We start from the raw sequence: 23,692 nt of genomic DNA, 5'->3' as shown, positions 1-23,692 counted from the left end.
TTATCCACTGTACATACGACTGCCTTTATTATCTACTGTACATACAACTGCCTTTATTATCTACTGTACATACAACTGCCTTTATTATCTACTGTACATATAACTGCCTTTATTATACACTGTACATACAACTGCCTTTATTATCCACTGTACATACGACTGCCTTTATTATCTACTGTACATACAACTGCCTTTATTATCTACTGTACATACGACTGCCTTTATACACTGTACATACGACTGCCTTTATTATCTACTGTACATATGACTGCCTTTATTATCTACTGTACATACAACTGCCTTTATTATCTACTGTACATACAACTGCCTTTATTATCCACTGTACATACAACTGCCTTTATTATCCACTGTACATACGACTGCCTTTATTATCCACTGTACATACAACTGCCTTTATTATCTACTGTACATACAACTGCCTTTATTATCTACTGTACATACAACTGCCTTTATTATCTACTGTACATATGACTGCCTTTATTATCTACTGTACATACAACTGCCTTTATTATCTACTGTACATACAACTGCCTTTATTATCTACTGTACATATAACTGCCTTTATTATACACTGTACATACAACTGCCTTTATTATCTACTGTACATACAACTGCCTTTATTATCTACTGTACATACAACTGCCTTTATTATCCACTGTACATACAACTGCCTTTATTATCCACTGTACATACAACTGCCTTTATTATCTACTGTACATACGACTGACTTTATTATATATGTGTTCATGTCTTATCATTGCCATTCTGTTTACACTGTGGAGCTCCTGTACTAGAACAAATTCCTCATATGTGAAAACATACTTCACAATAAAGACCTTTCTGATCCTGATTCTGAGTCTGATAAGGTGTCCAGTTATTCATATCTTTTTTCGTCATGTCAGACAACTGACACAGGATTATCTGTCACCCTTGAACTGTTTTATCTCCTTTCACTACATGTTCCCTCGAATCTATATTTCCCTAAACTGCCTGTCTCTGTTCATGTCTGGTGCATTTGTTTTATGATCAAAGTGCCAAAGAAAGAATTATATATTTTTATCAGGAAAATGACTAATCACTTCTTTTAATAAATATGATTTACAGTATTACGGTACTTAACACACCAGACACACTTCCTTGCTCTGTATTACAATAAGTCCAACAAGCATGAGACATGCAAATAATATGCAGATTTTTTTAGAAAGACATGACACTAATTGCAATAGTACAAGAACATTGGAACGTGTGGAAATACACTCATTGTTTCTGTGTTACACTCAAAGGCTGTTCTACAAAGGCTTTGAAGGTGTGCCATAGAAAGTTTATTACCCTCAGCATGGAGCAAAGTCCTCCAGAAGGCCTCCACACTGCACCAGCTGTTCTGCACTTGTTTCACTTGCCCCTCTCATCTGGACCATGAATATTTCAGGATTTCACCCAGAGAGTCCCCAGGCCTCAACCACACACCCTGCAGGAAATACACAGGACCTGACAATGCAAGAAGAACCGTCAACCTGTAAGTGAACATTCGTAAGATTACACGTGTTTGATTGGGTGCCGGAATTGACTGACCCATGAATTTGGGCATGTCAGCATGGAACATGTGCTTTGTTTCATTCTGAGTGAAAACTATTATATTAGATTTCTATATGTGGGTTTGATATTTATTTCCAGTCATATTTACTGACCAGTTATGTTTACTGCATATACAGTATAGTGAACGTGACACTTTCTACCTACATAACACTCATTATCTTTACTACAGTACGTAGCATTTCTATGTCCCAAATACAAAATGTTTGTAATGTTATAAATATTAATGAGTAATAATACTCAGCAGGCCGGAGAGAAAACAATAAAATCAAAAGACAACCTATAGAAAAAGAAAGAAATCAATAAATAATTTATTAATAATACTTTTTTCATTCATGAAACTGAGCTACGCTCAAAAACGTTCATGCTGAAAAAAATCAATGTTGGTCAAAATAGGTCATTTTGACCAGAATATGACACGAGGGCTAATCACCAGATTATAGGAAACATTAAACAGAACACACATCTATACTGAAACTGTAGATAGATAGATAGATAGATAGATAGATAGATAGATAGATAGATAGATAGATAGATAGATAGATAGATAGATAGATAGATAGATAGATAGATAGATAGATAGATAGATAGATAGATAGATTTCTTTTAATTCTAAGCCATGGTTCAACTATAAGGCTCTATTTTAAAGCACATTAAGTGTATGAATGTTAATATTTAAATAAGATATTAAAACAAGTCAGTCATTTAATGCAAGACAATTTAGTACTTTAGCACTGTTGATGCAGTTCAGTGCAAGCTGTGTGAGTTTAACTGAAAAAACTGTTATTGACAGATATAGAGGCCACGCCTCCTTTACTTTAATTGATAGACACAGAGGCCACACCTACTTTACTTTAATTGATAGACACAGAGGCCACACCTACTTTACTTTAATTGATAGACACAGAGGCCACACCTCCTTTACTTTAATTGATAGACACAGAGGCCACACCTCCTTTACTTTAACTGACAGACACAGAGGCCACACCTCCTTTACTTTAACTGACAGACACAGAGGCCACACCTCCTATATTTTAGCTGACAGACACAGAGGCCACACCTCCTTTATTTTAGCTGACAGACACAGAGGCCACACCTCCTTTACTTTAATTGATAGACACAGAGGCCACACCTACTTTACTTTAATTGATAGACACAGAGGCCACACCTACTTTACTTTAATTGATAGACACAGAGGCCACACCTCCTTTACTTCAATTGATAGACACAGAGGCCACACCTCCTTTACTTTAACTGACAGACACAGAGGCCACACCTCCTTTATTTTAGCTGACAGACACAGAGGCCACACCTCCTTTATTTTAGCTGACAGACACAGAGGCCACACCTCCTATATTTTAGCTGACAGACACAGGGGCCACACCTCCTATATTTTAGCTGACAGACACAGAGGCCACACCTCCTTTATTTTAGCTGACAGACACAGAGGCCACACCTCCTTTATTTTAGCTGACAGACACAAAGGCCACACCTCCTATATTTTAGCTGACAGACACAGAGGCCACACCTCCTATATTTTAGCTGACAGACACAGAGGCCACACCTCCTATATTTTAGCTGACAGACACAGAGGCCACACCTCCTTTATTTTAGCTGACAGACACAGAGGCCACACCTCCTTTATTTTAGCTGACAGACACAGAGGCCACACCTCCTTTATTTTAGCTGACAGACACAAAGGCCACACCTCCTTTATTTTAGCTGACAGACACAGAGGCCACACCTCCTTTATTTTAGCTGACAGACACAAAGGCCACACCTCCTTTATTTTAGCTGACAGACACAGAGGCCACACCTCCTTTATTTTAGCTGACAGACACAGAGGCCACACCTCCTTTATTTTAGCTGACAGACACAAAGGCCACACCTCCTTTACTTTAATTGACAGACACAGAGGCCACACCTCCTTTATTTTAGCTGACAGACACAGAGGCCACACCTCCTTTACTTTAACTGACAGACACAGAGGCCACACCTCCTATATTTTAGCTGACAGACACAGAGGCCACACCTCCTTTACTTTAATTGATAGACACAGAGGCCACACCTCCTTTACTTTAACTGACAGACACAGAGGCCACACCTCCTTCCTTAATGACGGCATAGAAGCCACACCTACATTACTACTACTGACATTAATCATATTATTTATTCTGCCTTCATTTTAAAGTGACAGAAACAGTAGCCACACCTCCTTTATTAAACCTGACAGGAATAGAGGCCTGAATAGAGGCCACACCTTCTTCACTGGAACCTACAGAAACAGAGGCAACGCCTTCTTTCCAAAAACTGATATAAAGAGACCACACCCCCTTCATTAAAACTGACAGAAACAGAGGCCACTCGTAATATTTGTTAGGATCCACAGGCACAGAAAACACACCTCCTATAAAAGGACTGGAAGATGCAGGCTCCATGCCTCTTTATTGTGACGGACACATAGGCCACGTCTGATCTGATCTGTCTCCTAAATATTGAGATTGGTTCCTTATTTCATCTCATTTGTATCTTTACCTTCATACTCATAGCATTTGAGCAAAAGACATTAAAGTATGTTTTACTTCCCTTCCTGTCATGTCTCACAGCTGGTGAATTGAAGCCTGACCCTGGTATTCGTGCAGAGCCAAACGAAGCCTGTCCTGTGTGTGGTGACAGAGTGTCCGGGTATCACTATGGGCTGCTGACCTGCGAGAGCTGCAAGGCAAGTCAGACCACAGACACACATATACACACAGAGGGGATATTAAAAAAAATATACAGTAGGCATTTTACATACATGTAAAATATCTAAAAGATCTAATTTTCCTGCTTCCATGTGAATATTATCTTGCTCCAGGGCTTCTTCAAGCGGTCAGTGCAGAATAACAAACACTACACCTGTGCAGAGAAGCAGAGCTGCCCCATGGACCCAGCACAGCGAAAGAGATGCCCTTACTGCCGATTTCAGAAGTGCCTGGCAGTGGGCATGAAGAGAGAGGGTAGGTTTCCCATTCATGCACCTTTACATAAGCACAAACACACAAGCACTGAGTGTGTACGTCAGGCTCCTCTTCATGCCACATTGCATTACATTTTTTTCTGCAACCTCATGTGAGGACCCCGAAACACGAAGCCGATATATCTGACCCGTAGTTTTCGGCTGAGCAGAATTTTGTAATGTAGTCATCAAAGTGACACAAGAAATGGTAGTTTATGACAACGTACTGATACCGGTAGGTACCATTTGGTACCTTACTGTATATGGTTCATTGTTTGGATTTTTGGTCAGACATGTTAGGTGCAAGGGATCAAGGGCTTGAAACATTCTTGAAAAATGTTTCAGTACAAACTCTATACACAAACAAGCATTTGTATAGAACATTCTATAGTTTTCAAGTATGACCTAAACACAATTGGCAGCAAAAACAGAAGCACAGCATTTGGTTTAATTTAATTACATTTTTGAGTGTAACTTTTTTAACAGTGGGCATCGTCGCAAAGCAGCTTTACAAAAATATATAAATTCAGGAGATACATTTTAAATATAAAAATTCCTTGAGATGGGGGGGGGCACGGTGGCTTAGTGGTTAGCATGTTCGTCTCACACCTCCAGCGTTGGGGGTTCGATTCCCGCCTCCGCCTTGTGTGTGTGGAGTTTGCATGTTCTCCCTGTGTCTCGGGGGTTTCCACCGGGTACTCCGGTTTCCTTCCCCGGTCCAAAGACATGCATGGTAGGTTGATTGGCATCTCTGGAAAATTGTCCGTAGTGTGTGTGTGTGTGTGTGTGAGTGAATGAGTGTGTGTGTGTGTGTGTGTGTGTGCCCTGTGATGGGTTGGCACTTCGTCCAGGGTGTATCCTTCCTCGATGCCCGATGACGCCTGAGATAGGCACAGGCTCCCCGTGACCCGAGATAGTTCAGAATAAGTGGTAGAAAATGAATGAATGAATGAATTCCTTGAGATGATATGAGGAGGAAACCTTGAGAGGAACCAGACTCAAATGGGAAACCATCATCATCTGGGTGACATCACGGAGTAAGATTATAAATGAAATCTTAAAAATCTTTTATCTATCTTCAAAGACTTGAGAGCAAAATTATTTGTGGCCACTGCAGTCCAAAGCCATCTTCATGGTCTCTACATGGTACAATCCACAGCAATGTCAGGTATTTCCAGGCTGTCCATGTGGAGCCATCCTCACTAACAGTAAGAACTTCAGACAGAAGTAGAGCATCAGGATGGATTAGGCAGGTCCAGAGAACAGAACGGGTCAGGATCACTATGATCTCAGGAGTAACATATGTAACAAGCCATAGATAGAGAGAGAGAGAGAGAGAGAGAGAGAGAGAGAGAGAGAGAGAGAGAGAGAAACAGACTATTAGGTATGCTTGAGAAAACAATGTACCCTGTTCCCCTGAGTGCAATTAGGGACTCAGGACAGGACAATTCTCCACTAACTAGTAAAACTCCTTTACTACTGAATACGTTCAGACGTACTGATTATATATTGTATTGTGGTTCCCCTCCTTGGTCTAGAGAATGATTTAGTGTGTGCGTGTCATTGCAATCTCTTCTGTAAGATGTGAAGCAAGAGGTAAACGTCAGTAGGCCTTGTTCCATGCCAACTTCTTGTTAGTTTGCTGGTTGCCTTTGCCCTGAAACGTCAAATACAAAGATAAAGGTGGTAGTGAGAGTCGAATAATTCTTTGCTCCATTTATCTTTAAGGCCATATAACAAGAGCACATTTAGATGGCAGAGATAAACCAGCAGGGAAATACACTGTTCATTGAGTAGATAATTTAAAGATACGTGAATGAGGTATTGTATGTAGGCTACATCTTGACAAATGATGAGTGTTTATTAAGAGTCTATTGGCAATATATCTATAAAACTAACCTTGTGTTAGTGTTATGCAGGAGTTATATAAGTACAGTGATAATGATACTGTCATCAAAGGATATGGCTTTGTTTCCCCGGGTTGAGCCTGAGATGGGTTACTGTCTGTTTTGTTCTTTCAGACGTTTTTTTTGTGTCCGTGTGGTTCTCCAGTTTCCTTGCATCTCACAAAAACATGCTAGGTGGATTGACTACAATAATTTGCTGCAGGGGCGGGGGGCACGGTGGCTTAGTGTTTAGCACCTTAGCCTCACACCTCCAGGGTTGGGGTTCGATTCCCACCTCCGCCTTTTGTGTTTATAGTTTGCATGTTCTCCACGTGCCTCTGGGTTTTCTCCGGGTACTCCGGTTTCCTCCCCCGTTCCAAAGACATGCATGGTAGGTTGATTGGCATCTCTGGAAAATTGTCTGTAGTATGAGAGTGTGTGTGTGCCCTGCGATTGGTTGGCACTTCGTCCAGGGTGTATCCTGCCTTGATGCCCGATGACGCCTGAGATGACGCCTGATGACGCCACAGGCTCCCCGTGACCCGAGTAGTTCGGATAAGCGGTAGAAAATTAATGAATGAATGAATTTGCTGCAGGTGTGAATGGGTGTGAGTGGGATCCTCTGTGATGGACTGGTATCCTATCCAGGGGTACATTCCTGTCTTGTACCCAGTATAAGAGAAAGGCTACAACCCTTGTCAGAGCAAATCAGTTATCAAAAGCACTATTCGGACGGGACTAGTTTTACGTGGGGACGTGGGGGTAAAGTGATTATTACCAGAGCTTCTCTGTGATTTTAGTCCCGTCCGAACGTGCCATCTCGGTAATCATTACGGACAATGCCAGTAAAGATTACGGTGACTTTTACCTTCAGTAAAAAGGTCCGGAAAAATTACCTCAGGTAATACTAATCCCATCCGAAAAGACCCGCTGTAAATATGTACGGTAAAATTCCGTCATTTCCTGTTTAAAAGTAGTTTTTGCCGCGTTTTACAAGCATGGAAGCGCTTGAAACAAGAAGCAACGTCATACGCACATGACGACAAGGAGGTTGCTGTGGTGCGTAAAGTGAGTTACCCCTCCCACTTCTGCTAGTTTTACTGAGATGTCTTGTCCCGTGCGAATTGGCCGATTAATATTACAGACGTCCTGAGGTAAAATTGCATTACTCCACGTCCCCACGTAAAACTAGTCCCGTCCGAATAGGGCTAAAGACAGATGAGAAAATGTATCAATTAAACAATTAATACTGTATATGTGGCTGGTTTCTTTATTTTAAGATTCAGTGTACTTTTTTTTCGGACCCTAAAGTTGGCTCTAGTACAGATGATTCGAAAGATATTCATCTCTGCCATCTTAGAGGGCATGGGGACTGCTGGGAATTCTATTCAGCTTTTAGACAAGCTTAAAAGTGACAAACTGTTGTTTTAAATTGTCCACAGCTGTTCGGGCAGACCGAATGAGGGGCGGACGAAACAAATTCGGACCTCTGTACCGACGGGACAGACAGATGAAACAGCAAAGAGGAGGATATCACCAAGAAACCACCAATACCTACAGGATCAAACTGGAAGGACCGCAAGCACCTTTACAAGCACACAAGTTCCACCTCCTGCCTGGCGCTTTCACATCTCCGCTAGGCTCGGACCCCTTTCACCAATCACATGCTCTTCCCCCTAGCATCAGCCAACCAGAGCTCATGGTTCTGGATTGCACATTAAGCAGAGACGGGGCACTGACTGCATCATCGTTGCCATGTCCTGGAATCTACCACCCCAGTTTCCATGGTTTCCCTCAGGAGAAAAGAGAGATGCCTTTCAGCTATGGCCCTGCTACACTATGCACCATATCCACACCTGTGCTCACTCCCAGCTCCATCCACACACCGGTGTCAACTCCTACGTCAGACCCAACACTTTCCCTGTCCCTGACCGCAAACCTGACCTCTGACTCGCCCTCATCCAACACAGGCTTCCTAAATGAGCTGATGCAGGGAGAGCCAGAGGAGTCACAGGTCTGTTCACGAGTGGTGGCCAGCCTGAAGAGAGAGCAAGCCTGCCGGGGAAAACATGACTGCCTCAACACCTTCAGCATCATGTGCAAAATGGCTGACCAGACTCTGTTTGGACTGGTGGAGTGGGCACGCAACTGTGCACTGTTTAAAGAGCTCAAGGTAGTAATCCCTAATATTCCTAAAGTCTGTGTGTGTGTGTGTGTGACAGAGAGAGAAAAAAGAGAGAGATGTGCACTGTGATGGGTTGGAATCCTTTTCAGGGTGTCTCCCACCTTGTGCCCCAAGTCCCTTAGGATAGCCCACTTGTTCCCTGCAACCCAGTTTAAGATAAATAGATGAAACACGCTAGCATCCTAGGCCAGCGGCAGTAGTGGGCATGAGTTGTCTTATCCCTCCGCAATTTGTATTTTACCCATCCAAAGTTTGATTTTTTATTTATTTTAGCCAAAGAAAAATAACAGCATGATTTCTCATTTCTGATTGGGTGTGCAGTCAATAGACAATGCAGCATTACAGGCACTTTTCTCAATTTGCGATCGCTGTGTAGCAGCTAATGAATGTTCATAATGTGAATGACAAATAGATTTTATTACATTTATGTGACTGCTGTATCATTTTAAAGCCTTTAAAGAAATACAAACACTACCACTGATTGCCCTCCTATTATTTGTACAAGCCCACCCTTATATAATTGGCTGGAACCAATCCTGGTAGCATCTCATTCATTCTTCAGCTTCATTATGTGATTTATTACAAGCTGTACAGGTAATATTTGTTTACTCTTAACTGCTATCCTGGTCAAATATTGTCTTATATACAGTAGACGTGATTTTTCTGTTTAAGCTATAAATATAAACTTTCATTCAGCATTTTTTTCCTTAGACGTTTTGCTTAGGCTTGGTGTGATTTTTTTTTGCCTATATCTTATATCAGTTATTTTTTTTCCTCTTTCTTTGGTCATATACTTGCGTTTATTTAATTCCTGAAATCTCTTTGAGAGGTCATTATTTACACACAGAAAACTGAAAAACCGTTTCACGTAAGATGTCCACATGGACTGTATGGACTGTTCGAGACATTAATGAGGATCGATCAATTAATGACCTACAGCGTGCCAGCATGGATGTAATGTCTGAGCTTGCTAATAAAGATAACTGCTGTAATATTCAGGCTGCGTGTTTAACCCTCGTATGGTGTTCGGGTCTGTGGGACCCATATTCATAAACATCAGTAGTTTTGAAAAACTTTGCTTCCTTGTAAATTTGTTGATTTTTTCCCACTTATAACTTGATTAAATTTGATTCTATTTGTTTATTACATTTTATTAAAAAAACAACAACAAACAAATAGCACTTTAAATAAAAAATGTGATGTAATAAAGGTAAAGGGCAAATATTAACCATATATGCTGTTTATATTGCTTGTAATTGGGATGAAGTAAACATCTGTAGAGAATTTTAACAACAAATTTTTGATTGTGTTGAATTAAGAACCCAAACATGCAGCTGGTCCATGGACTCACGGACACTGGCTGAGTAACAAACATACGGACACATACAGGGGTTAATGTACCAGAAAGGTCCTACAGTCATTTTAATTACGCATGGTGTTTTACATTCTTCACTAGAAATAATGGGCACCCATGTTGACACCCGTACCTGGTGTGTGATGTTTTGCAGGTGGAGGATCAGATGGTGCTTCTACAAAGCTGCTGGAGTGAGCTGCTGGTTCTGGATCATCTGTGTCGTCAGGTGGATTATGGGAGAGAAGGTAGCATCTACCTGGTCACTGGACAACAGGTCATTATACAAACACTAGCTTAAAATTCATATGGAGTATGATGGAAACTGACTGATTTCACTGCACAGACTTTTAGACATCACTGCATAAGTGAGAGCTGAAGTGTACTGTAATTGTCTGATACTGAAATCAAGCAGAATCTGACTTATTAGTTTTCCTGTTTTTACTAATCCGCTTTTAGTATCCCTAGTTTTCCTTGAATTTCTTGACTGTTTTAGAAAAAAAAACTGTAATTTTTAACCTTTTAGTTGTAAAATTATTTTTAGGGTTTTTTTTTATTAATTAGTTTTTATTCTCTGGATTTTATCTGCATTTTTTAATAGATGATTTTAACCCGTTTTTTTTATTTAAAATATATTATATACATGTGCATCGCAATAAATTGGAAAAGTTCATCTATTTCATTGTTCATTCGTTCATTTTCTACCCCTTATCCGAACTTCTCGGGTCACGGGGAGCCTGTGCCTATCTCAGGTGTCATTGGGCATCGAGGCAGGATACACCCTGGACAGAGTGCCAACCCATCACAGGGTACACACACACTCTCATTCACTCACACACTCAGGACAATTTTACAAAGATGCCAATCAACCTACCATGCATGTCTTTGGACCGGGGGAGGAAACCGGAGTACCCGGAGGAAACCCCCGAGGCACGGGGAGAACATGCAAACTCCACACACACAAGGAGGAGGCAGGAATCAAACCCCCAACCCTGGAGGTGTGAGGCGAATGTGCTAACCACTAAGCCACCGTGACCCCACCTTCTATTTCATTAATTTAACTCAAATGGTTAAACTCATGTATTATATACATTCAGTACACAGACTGAAGTAGTTTAAGTCATTGGTTCTTTCAATTGTGATGATTTTGGATCACATTTAAACAAAATCTCAAAAAATATTAATACTTCATTTAGTGAATTGTTGGCCTTCTGGAAAGTGTGTTTATTTACTGTACATGTACGCAATACTTGGTAGGTGCTCCTTTTGCTTTAATTACTGCCTCAATTCGGCGGGGCACGGAGGTGATCAGTCTGTGGCACTGCTGAGCTGGTATGGAAGCCCAGGTTTCTTTGACAGTAGCCTTCAGCTCATTTGCATTGTTTGGTCTCTTGTATCTCACTTTCCCCTTGACAATACCCCATCAATTCTCTACAGGGTTCTGGTCTGGTGTGTTTGCTGGCCAGTCATGCACTCCAACACTATGGTCATTTAACCAACTTTTGGTGCTTTTGGCAGTGTGGGCAGTGTTCCAAATCCTGCTGGAAACCGAAATCAGCATCTTTAGAAAGCTGGTCTGCAGAAGGAAGTATGAAGTTTTATAAAATCCCTTGGTAAACAGGTGCTGTGATTTTGGTTTTAAAAAACCCACAGTGGACCAACACCAGCAGATGACATTGCACCCTAAATCATCACAGACTGTGGAAACTTAACACTGGACTTCAAGCAACTTGGGCTATGAGCTTATTCACCCTTCCTCCAGACTCTAGGACCTTGGTTTCCAAATGAAACTTGCTCTCATCTAAAAAGAGGACTTTGGACCACTGGGCAACAGTCCAGTTCTTCTTCTCCGTAGCACAGCTAGGACACCACTGACGACGTCTGTGGTTCAGGAGTGGCTTAACAAGAGGAATATGACAACTGTAGCCAAATCCCTTGACACGTCTGTGTGTGGTGGCTCTTGATGCCTTGAACCCAATGCTGCAGTTCTCTCGGTCGGGTTGTGCTTCTTTTTCTTCCACGACTTTTTCCGTCCACTCAACTTTCTGTTAACATGCTTGGATACTCTGTGAACAGCCAACTTCTTTAGCAATGAATTTTTGTGCCTTACCCTCTTTGTGAAGGGTGTCAGTGTTGTGTTCTGGACAACCAATGACGAAAGTTTGATTTTGACATTGGTGGAGACATAATTTATTTGACATTGGTGGGGACAACATTCCCCGTATTTTGTGCATAAAACTGTTGTTATAAGAATACTTTCTTCCTCACATACCGGTAACCTGCATAATCACGTTGCATATCGCTTCATACAACGGAATCTAGCTGCAGCCGACCTCAACACATTAGCGAGAAAAACAAAGCCAATCAAACAGCGACGTGGGTTAGAGAGGCGGGACTCAAAAAAGGCAAAGGCCAATCATTTTAGAGAGGTGAGTTACAGAGGCGGGATTCATTGCAGGGGGTAAATCTGTTAACCGTTTGTGTCCCACAAGTTGCGCTATTTTTTACAGAATGCCGTTGTAAAATATTTTCATCTTATTTAATGATTCCTGGATAAATGTTAAATGAAATAAGTAAAAAAGCCCAAGACACAGACGGATATCAGAGGTTATGTATAAATATACATAGGCTTGGAAGAATTATTGCTAGGGACAATTGAGTGTTCCATGGATATTGGTAGGGACATGTCCCTACCGTCCCTACCCAAATCGACGCCCTTGTGGACAACTGTCAGATCAGCAGTCTTCCCCATGATGTGTAGCTTAATGAACCAATTTGAGAGACCATTTTGATGGCTCAGGAACGCTTTTCAGGGGTTTTGAGTTGATTCGCTGATTGATACGTCATTATATTCTAATGTTTGTGTTATTTATTCTTCTGCAGATTGAGGTGTCGACTGTACTCTCGCAGGCGGGGGCGACACTGAGCAGTCTGGTGTCCAGAGCGCAGGATTTAGTGTCCAAACTCCGGGCTCTTCGTCTGGACAGACAGGAGTTCGTATGTCTCAAGTATCTTGTGCTCTTCAACCCAGGTGTGTCATAAAGAGCAAAAATAACAAGCTTCTGAGGAGTTTATTACCTACACTAATCTAACACACCTAAACCTTTTCAGGAACTTCTGGTATTTTCCTTATACATAAGCACACAACTGGAAACATCTGTTAGTCAAGTAATCTACTGACCTGTAGGGTTGAAGGACATTACGGAGCTCAGAGAAGATGGAGGCTGGAATGATGCTCCATACTGCTTTTTGTTTTGTTTTTCAAACTGTTTAAAACATGAAGCTTGTTGTGTGACATCACAAAGTATCCAGACTATTGTTTCAGGCTGTGAACCAGGACGTGAAACATCATTTAGTCGTCGGTTCACCGAGCAGTTTTGAAAAATTAATCAAAAAAAAAAATAATAAAGAAATTGTGTCGGTTATGACATGAAAATTTGCATGTAACCAATCATTGACTTTTATTATGGCAACTAAACACACCGTTCCAGGAAGGAACAATAATTGAAAGGTTTCAGCTTGTGAAATAGAGATGAAAGAGTGTGTGTGTGTGTGTGTGTTACAGATGTGAAGTCGGTGCAGGACTGCAGGCAGGTGGAGCGCACTCAGGAGCGAGTGAACAGAGCGATGATGGAGCACACACTGCACACACACCCGGGCCAGTCGGATAAATTCGGCCAGCTTCTTCTCCGGCTGCCTGAAGTGCGCAGCATCAGCCTGCAGGTGGAGGAGTACCTGTATCAGCGCCACCTGCTTGGTGACCTGCCTTGTAACTCCCTTCTGACCGAGATGCTGCACGCCAAACACACCTGACCAGACCACAAAGCGCATCCTGTACACAAGATTCAAGTCCATTTTGCACTTTCTTCCCCTAACGATGTTTGTGAGTGTTTTTTTTTTTGTTTGTTTGTTTTCTGCACCATCTTCAGTGTTAAGAAGCGCTGCTTTATCGTCCCTGATGTCAGGACCAGATAAAACACACCATGGAACTCTGACAGTATTGTTAAACACTCCTGCAGTCAAAATAAAAGCCCTGTTAGTTCAGTGTCATTTTGTTTGTGTTTAACATTTCACGGAAATATGTGCATGCAGTGAGGAAACATGCCGGTGGGAATAAAATAAAATAAATAAATAAATAAATAAATGTAATGTAATGTAATGTTTAGGTAAAAGGAGGTGAACAACATAACAGTTGAATAATGAATATTATTCCTTTACTCTTCTTATACTACAGCAAATCCTTTTTTAAATGAAAGACCTGTATCTGTTCTTTTGAATCCACTTATTATGGAGAAATGGAAACTCGTCCCTACTGAAGATTTAAATGACAAATCACTGAAAGTGAAGAATCTTCCCACAAACACATACAACTGCCTTATTAATCTTTATATACTTTTTTAAATTAAATGTACTTATTTTTTATCTCTATATTTGTAGACTTAGACATTCATTCATTCATTCATTCATTCATTCATTCATTCATTATCTACCACTTATCTGAACTTCTCGGGTCACGGGGAGCCTATGTCTCAGGTGTCATCGGGCATCGAGGCAGTATACACCCTGGACGGAGTGCCAACCCATCACAGGGCACACACACACTCTCATTCACACACACACACACACACACACACACACACACTACGGACAATTTTCCAGAGATGCCAAACAACCTACCATGCATGTCTTTGGACCGGGGGGAGGAAACCGGAGTATCCGGAGGAAACCCCTGAGGCACGGGGAGAACATGCAAACTCCACACACACAAGGCGGAGGCGGGAATCGAACCCCCAACCCTGGAGGTGTGAGGCAAACGTGCTAACCACTAAGCCACCGTGCCCCCAGACTTAGACATATATACATTAATATAAACTTGCAATTTGTTTTTTGTCTATGATGTTAAATTAATCAACACCTCCCGGCCAATCAGAATGGAGAATTTAATACTGCACTAATATGAAGAGTTTAAAAACAACCAAATTTACATTCCTAAGTCTATGGTGGGGAAAATATAGATTTTTTTTTTATTAAAGATTTTAAAAGATTTGCTGATAGGGTTGACAATTCAGCACTTTAAATCTTTATTTTAATTAAAAGTGCTATTTTATCAATACACAGAAAAATTGGAGTGGTATAAAATAATATTCATGGTCCCTTTTTTTTTGGAGAGATGAACAGAAAAATAAAGAGCCACATCCAAGGAATGAAGCGAGTAATGATTGATCGGATCATTTAAAAATGATTTTATTGAGCAGATCCAGTCGCACCAGCTGACGGATCTGTAACGATGGCAAATCAGGCAGGACAACAGAACGATCGGACTTACAAACACGGTGACATGACAAAAGAAGATGGACAACGTGCTTTTAAAGTACGAAATAAACATAAATAATAAAATCTGAAACAAAATAAAAAAAATAATAATTCCAGCTAGTCCCTAATAAATAAACCTTAGCCAAGATAACATTCTACAGGAAAAATTGCACTGACTCCAGTTTTATCACTATATCATGCTCTCTCTCTCTCTCTCTCACACACACACACACACACACACACACACACACACACACACACACACACACACACACACACACACACACACACAAACACCATTCGCTTCACATAATTATACACTTATTCAACACCTTCACAATGCTTCTCTATACAAAACTCTTCACATCTTCACTTAAGATCTGCGAATAGCCGACACACGGGAGGCAGTAGACTTGTTCTGGTGCTCAGATCAGGATCCACGTGCCTGGTGGCTAAAGAAACGTGGGCCACTCGCACCGTGTCCGGCATGAATAAAGCCAACATATACTGATTTGAGCTCGTTCTCGATATCACTGTCGAATTTGAGACACTGGCCTCAATATAATAATAATAATAATAATAATAATAATAATAATAATAATAATAATAATAATAGTATCTATAGTTGCCTGCTCAATGTTCACTTACAGATGTATGGTTCATCTTTAAATAAGAGAAATCACATTTCTGCAGATTTTCAATCTTTATTTTTTTTTAATCCCCCCACTGTTAGCATTCCACTCATTCTTTTACTCTCTTTCCCTCTCACACACACACACACACACACACACACACACACACACACACACACACACACACACACAGAACTGCTAACGCTGAAGCCACACAGCAGCTTATTCATATCTTACAAATGTTCTCTTCTCCATATACAAATCATTGTCAGCATGGAAAAAAAATCGATTAACAGCATTCGTAATATACATCACATGATCACCGATTCTCTCTCTCTCTCTTTTTTTTTATTACAGCCGTGTAGAGTAGAAATACCTTCTTATTAATGTAAAAGCACAACTTTTTATAGGTTGTTTGCTCTTAGTAAACCGGAGTAGAAATGAAGCTCACCTGAGGCCTGTGATGGTCTACTCAGATATACTGAAATCAAGCAAACGAAGAAGAGATTATTAAAAAAAAAAGAAAGAAAGGAAAGAAAGATTGAAAACGACCATCCGGACGTGTACTGTAAGTAAGAGTAAGGGCTAGGCAGAGGCGAGTGAGTGTGTGAGCGAGAGGCACATACTGTACATTTTAGACCGTTAGCAAGAGGCACGAGAACAGAAACATACCGTAAATCATGGAAGATTTAAAAAAAATCCCAATCCTACATGATGAAAGACAAAATCAGAAGCCCTTGGCTGGCTTGTGCCCTACATTCATTGTCTAGGTTTATATCCGTTTTGTGATTAGAGCAAGACCGGAAGCAAAAACAAGGAAAAGGTCTATAAAAGAGGAGGCAGAGCCGATGCTCTGGTGTCATTCTGTAAAGCAGCGAGTTTAGTGTTAATGTCAGTGCTTCATCCTGCACCGGTGATCTGACATGACAGAATAAGAACAGACTAAAGGGATGGAACGGAAGAGGGTCACTTCATCTACAGCTTCAGAATGAAAAATACACATGTACAGGGGGGGGTGGGGGGGGTTTGTAACCGATATCCCAGTCGGCCCAGATGTCGGTGTTGTGACGGCTTGGGAGGAAAAAAAATAATGGCATTCTTCCTTCTTTGATTTTTAAATCTAGAGCAAATACACACCAAGGTGTTCTGCAAGGGTCGCTAATAAGTCTCCGAGGACGGTGTGTTCTTTTTTCATGACTGCCACACCACTTTAACGCTCCCTCCCTCCCTCCCTCCCTCCCTCCCTCCCTTCCTCCGTCTTGGAGCCACGCCAGCTCCGAATCTGAACCGTTCAGTTACTACAGGAGGGAGGAGATCAGGTTTAGGTCGCATCCGATAACTCTGTCAGCTTCACTTTGGCGTCCCAAGTTTTTTTGGCGTCCCGGGCCGCTTGGACTGCCACAGTTGGTTAGGGATGGTGAAAGCGTCCACGCTCATAGACATGGTTTTGGACGGGATGACAGAGAACTGCTTGCGGTCTGAGCTGTATTTGTAGATGGACTCGACCATGGAGAGGTTGATGACCCGCGGGCCGATGCCAGTCAAACGCGACAGTTCCTCTGTCTCCGGGTTCATGGTGTAAACCGCCCGGAATTGGCAGCTGGAATCCCGGAAGAGGATGAGGAAGTGGTTGGCAGTGCTTTTCTCCATTTCCTAAAGGACAGACGTAAAGAGCATAAGCATGCAACAGGAGGAGAACAACAACAACAACACAAACCCCGAGGAAGGTGACTGAAGTTTCTCACCTCAGTGATTTTGTTTTTCTGCGGTTCGTTGACCTTGCCTGCCAAGCAGCAGTGTGAGATAGCGTTGTGGATAATAAACTTGTTGGATTTGAAGCTTGGCTCTTTATACAGTTTTGGCCCTGAGGTAAAAAATAAATAAATAAATAAATAAAGTTTTGGTATATGTTTTCCATGATAAAAACCAAACTGATCACAGAGGAACCCAAAATCAGGAAGAAGTGTGATACTGTACCAGTGTACTCAGGGATGGATGCTGGGGAAGAAAGGGTAGATGCATTCTCCCAGTCCTTATCACCATTCTGTGTGGCCTTGCGGCCCGGAGACATCAGTCTTGACGGAGAGTGAGAGCGACTGCAAAGCCGGAAGTGAAAGTTATCCAGACTGATAACAGTGCATTCTACACTTTGTTATTTAACGTCATGTTCAAGGCCAGGACAGAGACAGAGACAAGCTGGTAATCCAAAATACATTCAAATCCTTATAGTTACCTTGGGGATTTCCTGATGGTAAGCGTCCCACTATCGTTGGCCATAGAGGACAGGTTCATAGTGGACTGAGAATACACTTTATTGAGTCTAGAACCTGCAGGAAAGCATTCACAAACAGATCAGCTTTGAGTTTGAATTATTGAGAAGGAAACAAGTTTGGGGCAATGATACTTACCTAGCAACCCTTTAGCTGGGCTACGGGAGAGGTCAGAATCATCACGGAACACGGTCTTGGGCCTCTGTTTCTTGACACCACGGACAGTGGTGGGTTTCTGGCGCAGCACCTTGTCCAGATCTTCCATGATCTTAAGCTGATGGCGGCGTTCGTACTCTTGCCGGGTAAAGTTTCCGCGTCGATGCTGAGTACCATCAGGAGTTTGTGCTGGGGGAGGAGTGCGAGATGGAGGAGGAGTGCAGGGTGTCCGGGGTGGCTCCAGCTCATCCATGGAATTGCGTCTGCTGTGGGACAGTTACAGGTACATAGTGACTTACAGCTACAACAGCCAGGCTGGAATTCTGTTCACTTCATCAGTGGAGTCAGAACATTTCCTTATTCTACATAATAATATGATTCATTCATTCATTCATTCATTTTCTACCGCTTAACCGAACTTGGTCACGTGGAGCCTGTGCCTATCTCAGGCGTCATCGGGCATCAAGGCAGGATACACCCTGGACGGAGTGCCAACCCATCACAGGGCACACACACACTCTCATTCACTCACACACACACACACTACAGACAATTTTCCAGAGATGCCAATCAACCTACCATGCATGTCTTTGGACCGGGGGAGGAAACCGGAGTACCCGGAGGAAACCCCCGAGGCACAGGGAGAACATGCAAACTCCACACACACAAGGCGGAGGCGGGAATCGAACCCCCAACCCTGGAGGTGTGAGGCGAACGTGCTAACCACTAAGCCAACGTGCCCCATAATAATAAGATGTAAAACATAATTAATTACAAAGTGTAACACTGCTATTCTTTATTTATAAGTTTATTCACTAGTTTTTTTCTTTTATTTCAGGACCATAAATGATCCCCACCGCCTGCAAAAGTGCAAAAACACCTTAAGCGCTTTTGGATGTGAAGTTTGGACATCAGAGTTTCGACATCGCCTGGTTGTGGTTTCACTGCAACTGCACCTCCCTAACAGCAGGGGGCTCCATTAAACACGATGATTATCAACTTCCTAACCTAACAGGCCATCTACTTTGTCCAATCAGGGCTTGCCAATGATTCGTGATTAAAATATATTTAGCATTATTAAGTGAGGACATGGAATCTCACCTGGCCTCCTTCTCTCGTTCCTGCTCCTGTCTCTTCTTCTTTATTTCCTCGGCTCTCTTTTGCTGCTTTTCCAGCAGTGCAGCTCTTCTCTGAGCCATCTCGTCCTCTGGTCGAGTTTCATCCTGCTACAAAAGCATTCAAAATGTTATGTACAGGCTATGCTTTTTTTAAAGCTGCATTAAGGCAATGTCAACTGTTAAAGGTGCCATACAAATAAAACGAATGAAAAAATGTATACAATCAATACGATAGCTGTAGCGCTGCACGGACCTTAAAGAAAAAGCCGACAACCCCCTTTAACTCCGGCTCCGTGTGGTCGCTCATGGAGTCTGAGGCAGCATCGGTGCCATGTTCGGCATCCTCTCCCTCCAGCCCACTCAGAGAGGAGAGCGGGATCTCGATCAGATTGCTGTGTTTGCGAGTAAAGGCTGATGCTGGGATGTCGCTTTCAAAGGAGCACTCGGATGGAGCACCAGAGCTGCCTCCTTGCTGTTCCTTCCTGCCGGGAAAATAGTTGGGACCTCCTTCTAGTTCCAGGCTAAAGACAGTCTGGTCGTCACTGGGATCCTCGCTGAGCGGCCGGGATGGAGGACGGGAGTCGCTCTGTGGTACCGGTGAGCCGATGCTAAAGGAAGATGAAGTCTGGTCTCTGCATTGCCAAGGGGATACTTTCCGTCGATGAGGCATATTGTCTACATTGTGTGGGGCCGTGATGACCCGGGTGATGGCAGGTGTCTTTGGATCTGTGGATCTTGAGTAGTGCTGATTTTTGGGGCTTTTTGGAGGTACAGATTGAGCCCGGCGGTGGGAGCCAGGTGATTTGGGGGGAATTACTTGACCACTGATTCTGCGAGATGGCGAAGGTGATGAGGAGGCAGAGTTGGGTATGAGGTCTCGGGTTGACTCCCTGGACAGGCGTGAAGGTGTTGCTGCATTGGAGCTCTTTGAGCTGGGTGCAATGACCCATGCTTGTTTGGCAGGGGATATTTTCTTCATTAACAGCTTGTTCTGTTGATCAGACAAGCGCTGCATATCACTCTGCAAAGAGCTCAGGGCCGCGTTCAGTTTGGACACTGCGTTGTTATAATCCCCTAATGGAACACTGGTCTTCTCACCCACTGTCCTGTCTTTAGAGGCCTGCTGTGCAGAAGGTTGTACTTTCACGTCATCCGGGGGCTGCTCTTTCTCCTGCTTGGGATCAGATTCTTCTTCATTTTCCATGCGTGCTAATCTCTCATCCAGTGACATGCGTCTTAGGTCTTCTCCTGTAGAAGATTTAATGTCCACCTCAGCACCTTCTTCCTTGGCATCACCGTCATCCTGCTCTTTCTTTAGCTGCAAGAAGGCGCTCTTGCCCAGCCTCTGTCTATGCTTGGCAAAAATTGCCTCAATACGTCTTTTCTGAGCTTCGATGGCCTTGCGCTTCTCCTCCAGTCTCGCCCCAAGCTCTGACATTTCACTGTTGAGGGCTGGACTTTTGCTGGGACTCTCTTGTGTCTTTTTTGCCACCCAGTTGGTCATCTGTGGCTCCTCGGTGGGAGTCGGCTGCTCCTGTACGAGTTTCTTTTTACGATCAGCAAAGGTAGTCATCTTCACACCGCTGTCTGGGGTATCTTGCCCAGATGAATTACCTACCCGGGTACCTGCTGCGGGCGTGGCGGGGGTGGATTGAGTTTTTGGAAAATCCTCAGAGGCATCAGAATCCACGCTGCCATCTCTGAGTACTGAGTCGTCATCCCTTGAGCCGTCGGATGTACGTCTGGTGCGGCTTGCGGTTCCAGTCGGTTTGTACTGCATTCCCGCACCAGAAGGAGCAGAACCACTGATACCGTTATGTCTACGGCTGGCTGGGTCATCTGGTGAGTGCAAATAGAATCCATCAGGTGCACCGTCTGGATGTAAACGAGGCTCCATTTTTTCCTCATTGTGAATGATTTGCAAGGCTTCCTCGATGGTAGGCAACCCAGCCGCATCACCATCATCAAGTCCGTTCTCCTCGGCTAACAGTGGCACCGCAGGACTACGAGAGGCCCAAGAGGCACGCTGGGGGCCGTTAGGTCCTGGAGACCTGCTGATGTCCTCCACAGGGGTGGGATGAACACGTTTCACAGGCTGTCCTGCAGGATTTAGGTTGTCCGAGCTGACCGAGCGCATGATAACTGGGTTACCCATCACTACGTCCACATCACTGTCCAGACCAAAGGGTATACTGAAGGACACAGCTGAGGACAAGGGACGACTAGACACGTACAGAAAAAAGAAAAATTAGCAAAACCCGAGTGAAAAATTAATACCAGACTATAAAATCGCTCTCCTGAAATTCAGTGCCTTACCTGAGTGGGTTTTTAGTCCACGATCGCCCAGTTGCCTCTACATGAGACATTGAGGTAGACTGAGTCAGTGATCCTGATCACACCGAGATGCACAGAAACACACAGACTAATGTGAATGTTCATTTAAACGGATGGATATACACACGCTATGTGCTGATATGCATTACACAAGTGACGTTCAATCACATTCGAGTGAAACGCAACACGAATCCGCAAAGATGAGACGCCGGAACGACAACATGCAACAAAAATGATCAGGGAGGGTGTTGTGCTTCAGCTCACCTGGAATCGGAGTGGCAGGGGATATTGGCAAGAAAGGCCTTTTAAATAAGGAGGGAGAGCTGAGGAAATAATCGAGAGAAATGATCATTAGTTCATCTCTGTACAACACTTTCAGCTGTAAAAATCAGAAGCGTTTGGATGCCCGTGTACCTGCTGCCTGACCCGCTGCTGCCATTTTCTGTACTTCCAGAGGACTCTGAGAAGAAAACATCATATTAGTATAAAATCTAGCAGTTCTTTAACTCTATTAGAAGAATATTCCAGCAATTATACTTTTAATTGTATGTTATATATTATATAACCTGATTTTCACTTCAGGTTTGCTAAAAATTATTTTTAGTTTGCAAATGTACTTTTAGGCATTAGTGTGTTCACTCTGGAGCTCCGAGTCGTTTAACACGCTGTAACCTTTTCCACTTGAAGGATGCCGTCTTAAAGGCAGGGTCTCCGATATTTTAGAAATGCTTCAGAAAACTGAGTCGGGCCGAATAATAAACAAAAAACAAAACTAAAGTGTGACCGATGAGCAGAAAGGGGCGGGGCTTGTCGATATGCGGCAGAGAGAGTGTTCAGTGCGCATGTGTGACATTAGCAGAAAGCGGTTTTAACATTGACCTGGAGGATAAAAACAAAGAAAGAAAGAGAAGAAAGACTTACGATAAGGCAAGAAGTAGGACGTGTTAATATAGGATCAGCTTTCCAGCGCTGGAGAGAACTGAAGGAGCAGGAAGTCGGCCACATATTCACAGGTTGGAGTTTCCCGAGTCAATAACTCCTGAGCTAAACGCTGTTACTACACAAATAACACCTCTTTTCTATCGTAGTAATGTAGAGAGGCAGCTACAACCGCGTTTTGTGTAGTAACAGCGTTTAGCTCAGGAGTTATTGACTCGAGAAACTCCAATGTGTGAATATGCGGCTGACTTTACTTAAGACGCCGAGGCGCTTTTTTCCTTCTCGATAGGTGAGTAACGTTGGTTTTGCTTTGTTACACAGAACTAATATATGCCTTTGTCCTTTACATGATTATGCTTGTGTGTCATTTTTGCTTGTTTGTTTATCTACAATCGTATTGTTCTTCCCTTCAGCTATGATAAAGACACGTTTCTTTCCATTAGTTGCCTGGGTTACGTATGTATGTGTGGGTGGAGCTATCAGTACAGGGGTGGGACCTATTTGGGTTAGGGGCGTGTTTGTTTTGGTGATTTCAAATGTCAACATCGGCTTTCAAAAATCAGAGACCCTGCCTTTAAGAGCTCATTTACTTTATTATCCTTTACTGTTATGAAGTTTGTTAGATAACCTCTGATGATGGAACAAGCTATATAACATGGATGTAGACTTCAGGTGCAAAACTTGCCCAGAAATCAGTGAGATCCAATAATTGAAGCAAATTCATTTCCATTTACTAAATGATGGTGGACAAACTCGACTATGAAGTTGATGTAGTCTACACTGTTGATGTTTCTTTTGTTATATAAAATCTGTAATAATATTTTTTTATCATCATCAAAAAACATTTCCATGCATTCTTATAGCAAAAGAATTGTAGATTTTATGGAAATCCGGCA

General features: G+C 42.6%; 2 protein-coding genes across 8 annotated transcripts in view; one reads left to right on the top strand and one right to left on the bottom strand.

Moving 5' to 3' along the window:
* The first annotated feature begins 1,364 nt into the window (after positions 1 to 1,364).
* Positions 1,365 to 14,084, top strand: nr5a5 (nuclear receptor subfamily 5, group A, member 5). The gene is made up of 7 exons (XM_027155073.2): positions 1,365 to 1,537; positions 4,221 to 4,336; positions 4,472 to 4,613; positions 7,941 to 8,671; positions 10,192 to 10,311; positions 12,918 to 13,065; positions 13,600 to 14,084. The coding sequence occupies exons 1-7, from the start codon at positions 1,438 to 1,440 to the stop codon at positions 13,845 to 13,847; spliced, it is 1,605 nt and encodes a 534-aa protein (XP_027010874.2). The 5' UTR covers positions 1,365 to 1,437; the 3' UTR covers positions 13,848 to 14,084.
* Positions 14,085 to 15,262: 1,178 nt separating this feature from the next.
* camsap3 (calmodulin regulated spectrin-associated protein family, member 3) overlaps positions 15,263 to 23,692 on the bottom strand; it is a 43,091-nt gene continuing 34,661 nt past the window's right edge. For 2 of the 7 annotated variants that reach the window (XM_047807889.1, XM_027155114.2), the window contains 10 exons: positions 22,272 to 22,317; positions 22,122 to 22,180; positions 21,840 to 21,912; positions 19,777 to 21,745; positions 19,507 to 19,631; positions 18,388 to 18,671; positions 18,213 to 18,306; positions 17,957 to 18,075; positions 17,725 to 17,843; positions 15,263 to 17,632 (listed from right to left, as the gene is read on the bottom strand). In XM_047807889.1, coding sequence (XP_047663845.1) covers positions 17,330 to 17,632; positions 17,725 to 17,843; positions 17,957 to 18,075; positions 18,213 to 18,306; positions 18,388 to 18,671; positions 19,507 to 19,631; positions 19,777 to 21,745; positions 21,840 to 21,912; positions 22,122 to 22,180; positions 22,272 to 22,317 — 3,191 coding nt within the window. In that variant the 3' untranslated portion in view covers positions 15,263 to 17,329. Of the gene's footprint in view, positions 17,633 to 17,724; positions 17,844 to 17,956; positions 18,076 to 18,212; positions 18,307 to 18,387; positions 18,672 to 19,506; positions 19,632 to 19,776; positions 21,746 to 21,839; positions 21,913 to 22,121; positions 22,184 to 22,271; positions 22,318 to 23,692 lie in introns of all 7 variants that reach the window. The other 5 variants (XM_047807891.1, XM_047807890.1, XM_047807893.1 and 2 more) reach the window with 5 other exon arrangements.

This window comes from Tachysurus fulvidraco, chromosome 24 (assembly GCF_022655615.1).
Source record: "Tachysurus fulvidraco isolate hzauxx_2018 chromosome 24, HZAU_PFXX_2.0, whole genome shotgun sequence".
Lineage (NCBI taxonomy): Eukaryota > Metazoa > Chordata > Actinopteri > Siluriformes > Bagridae > Tachysurus > Tachysurus fulvidraco.
Note: the sequence above shows the minus strand (reverse complement) of the source record. Positions and strands in the feature narration are given on the sequence as shown.

Bases quoted from the DNA above. Each gene is read 5' to 3' on its own strand.
- nr5a5 (XM_027155073.2), top strand. From the start codon at position 1,438: ATGAATATTTCAGGATTTCACCCAGAGAGTCCCCAGGCCTCAACCACA. The intron at 10,312-12,917 runs GTCATTATACAA...ATTCTTCTGCAG, and splicing joins ACCTGGTCACTGGACAACAG to ATTGAGGTGTCGACTGTACT. The intron at 13,066-13,599 runs GTGTGTCATAAA...TGTGTGTTACAG, and splicing joins TCTTGTGCTCTTCAACCCAG to ATGTGAAGTCGGTGCAGGAC.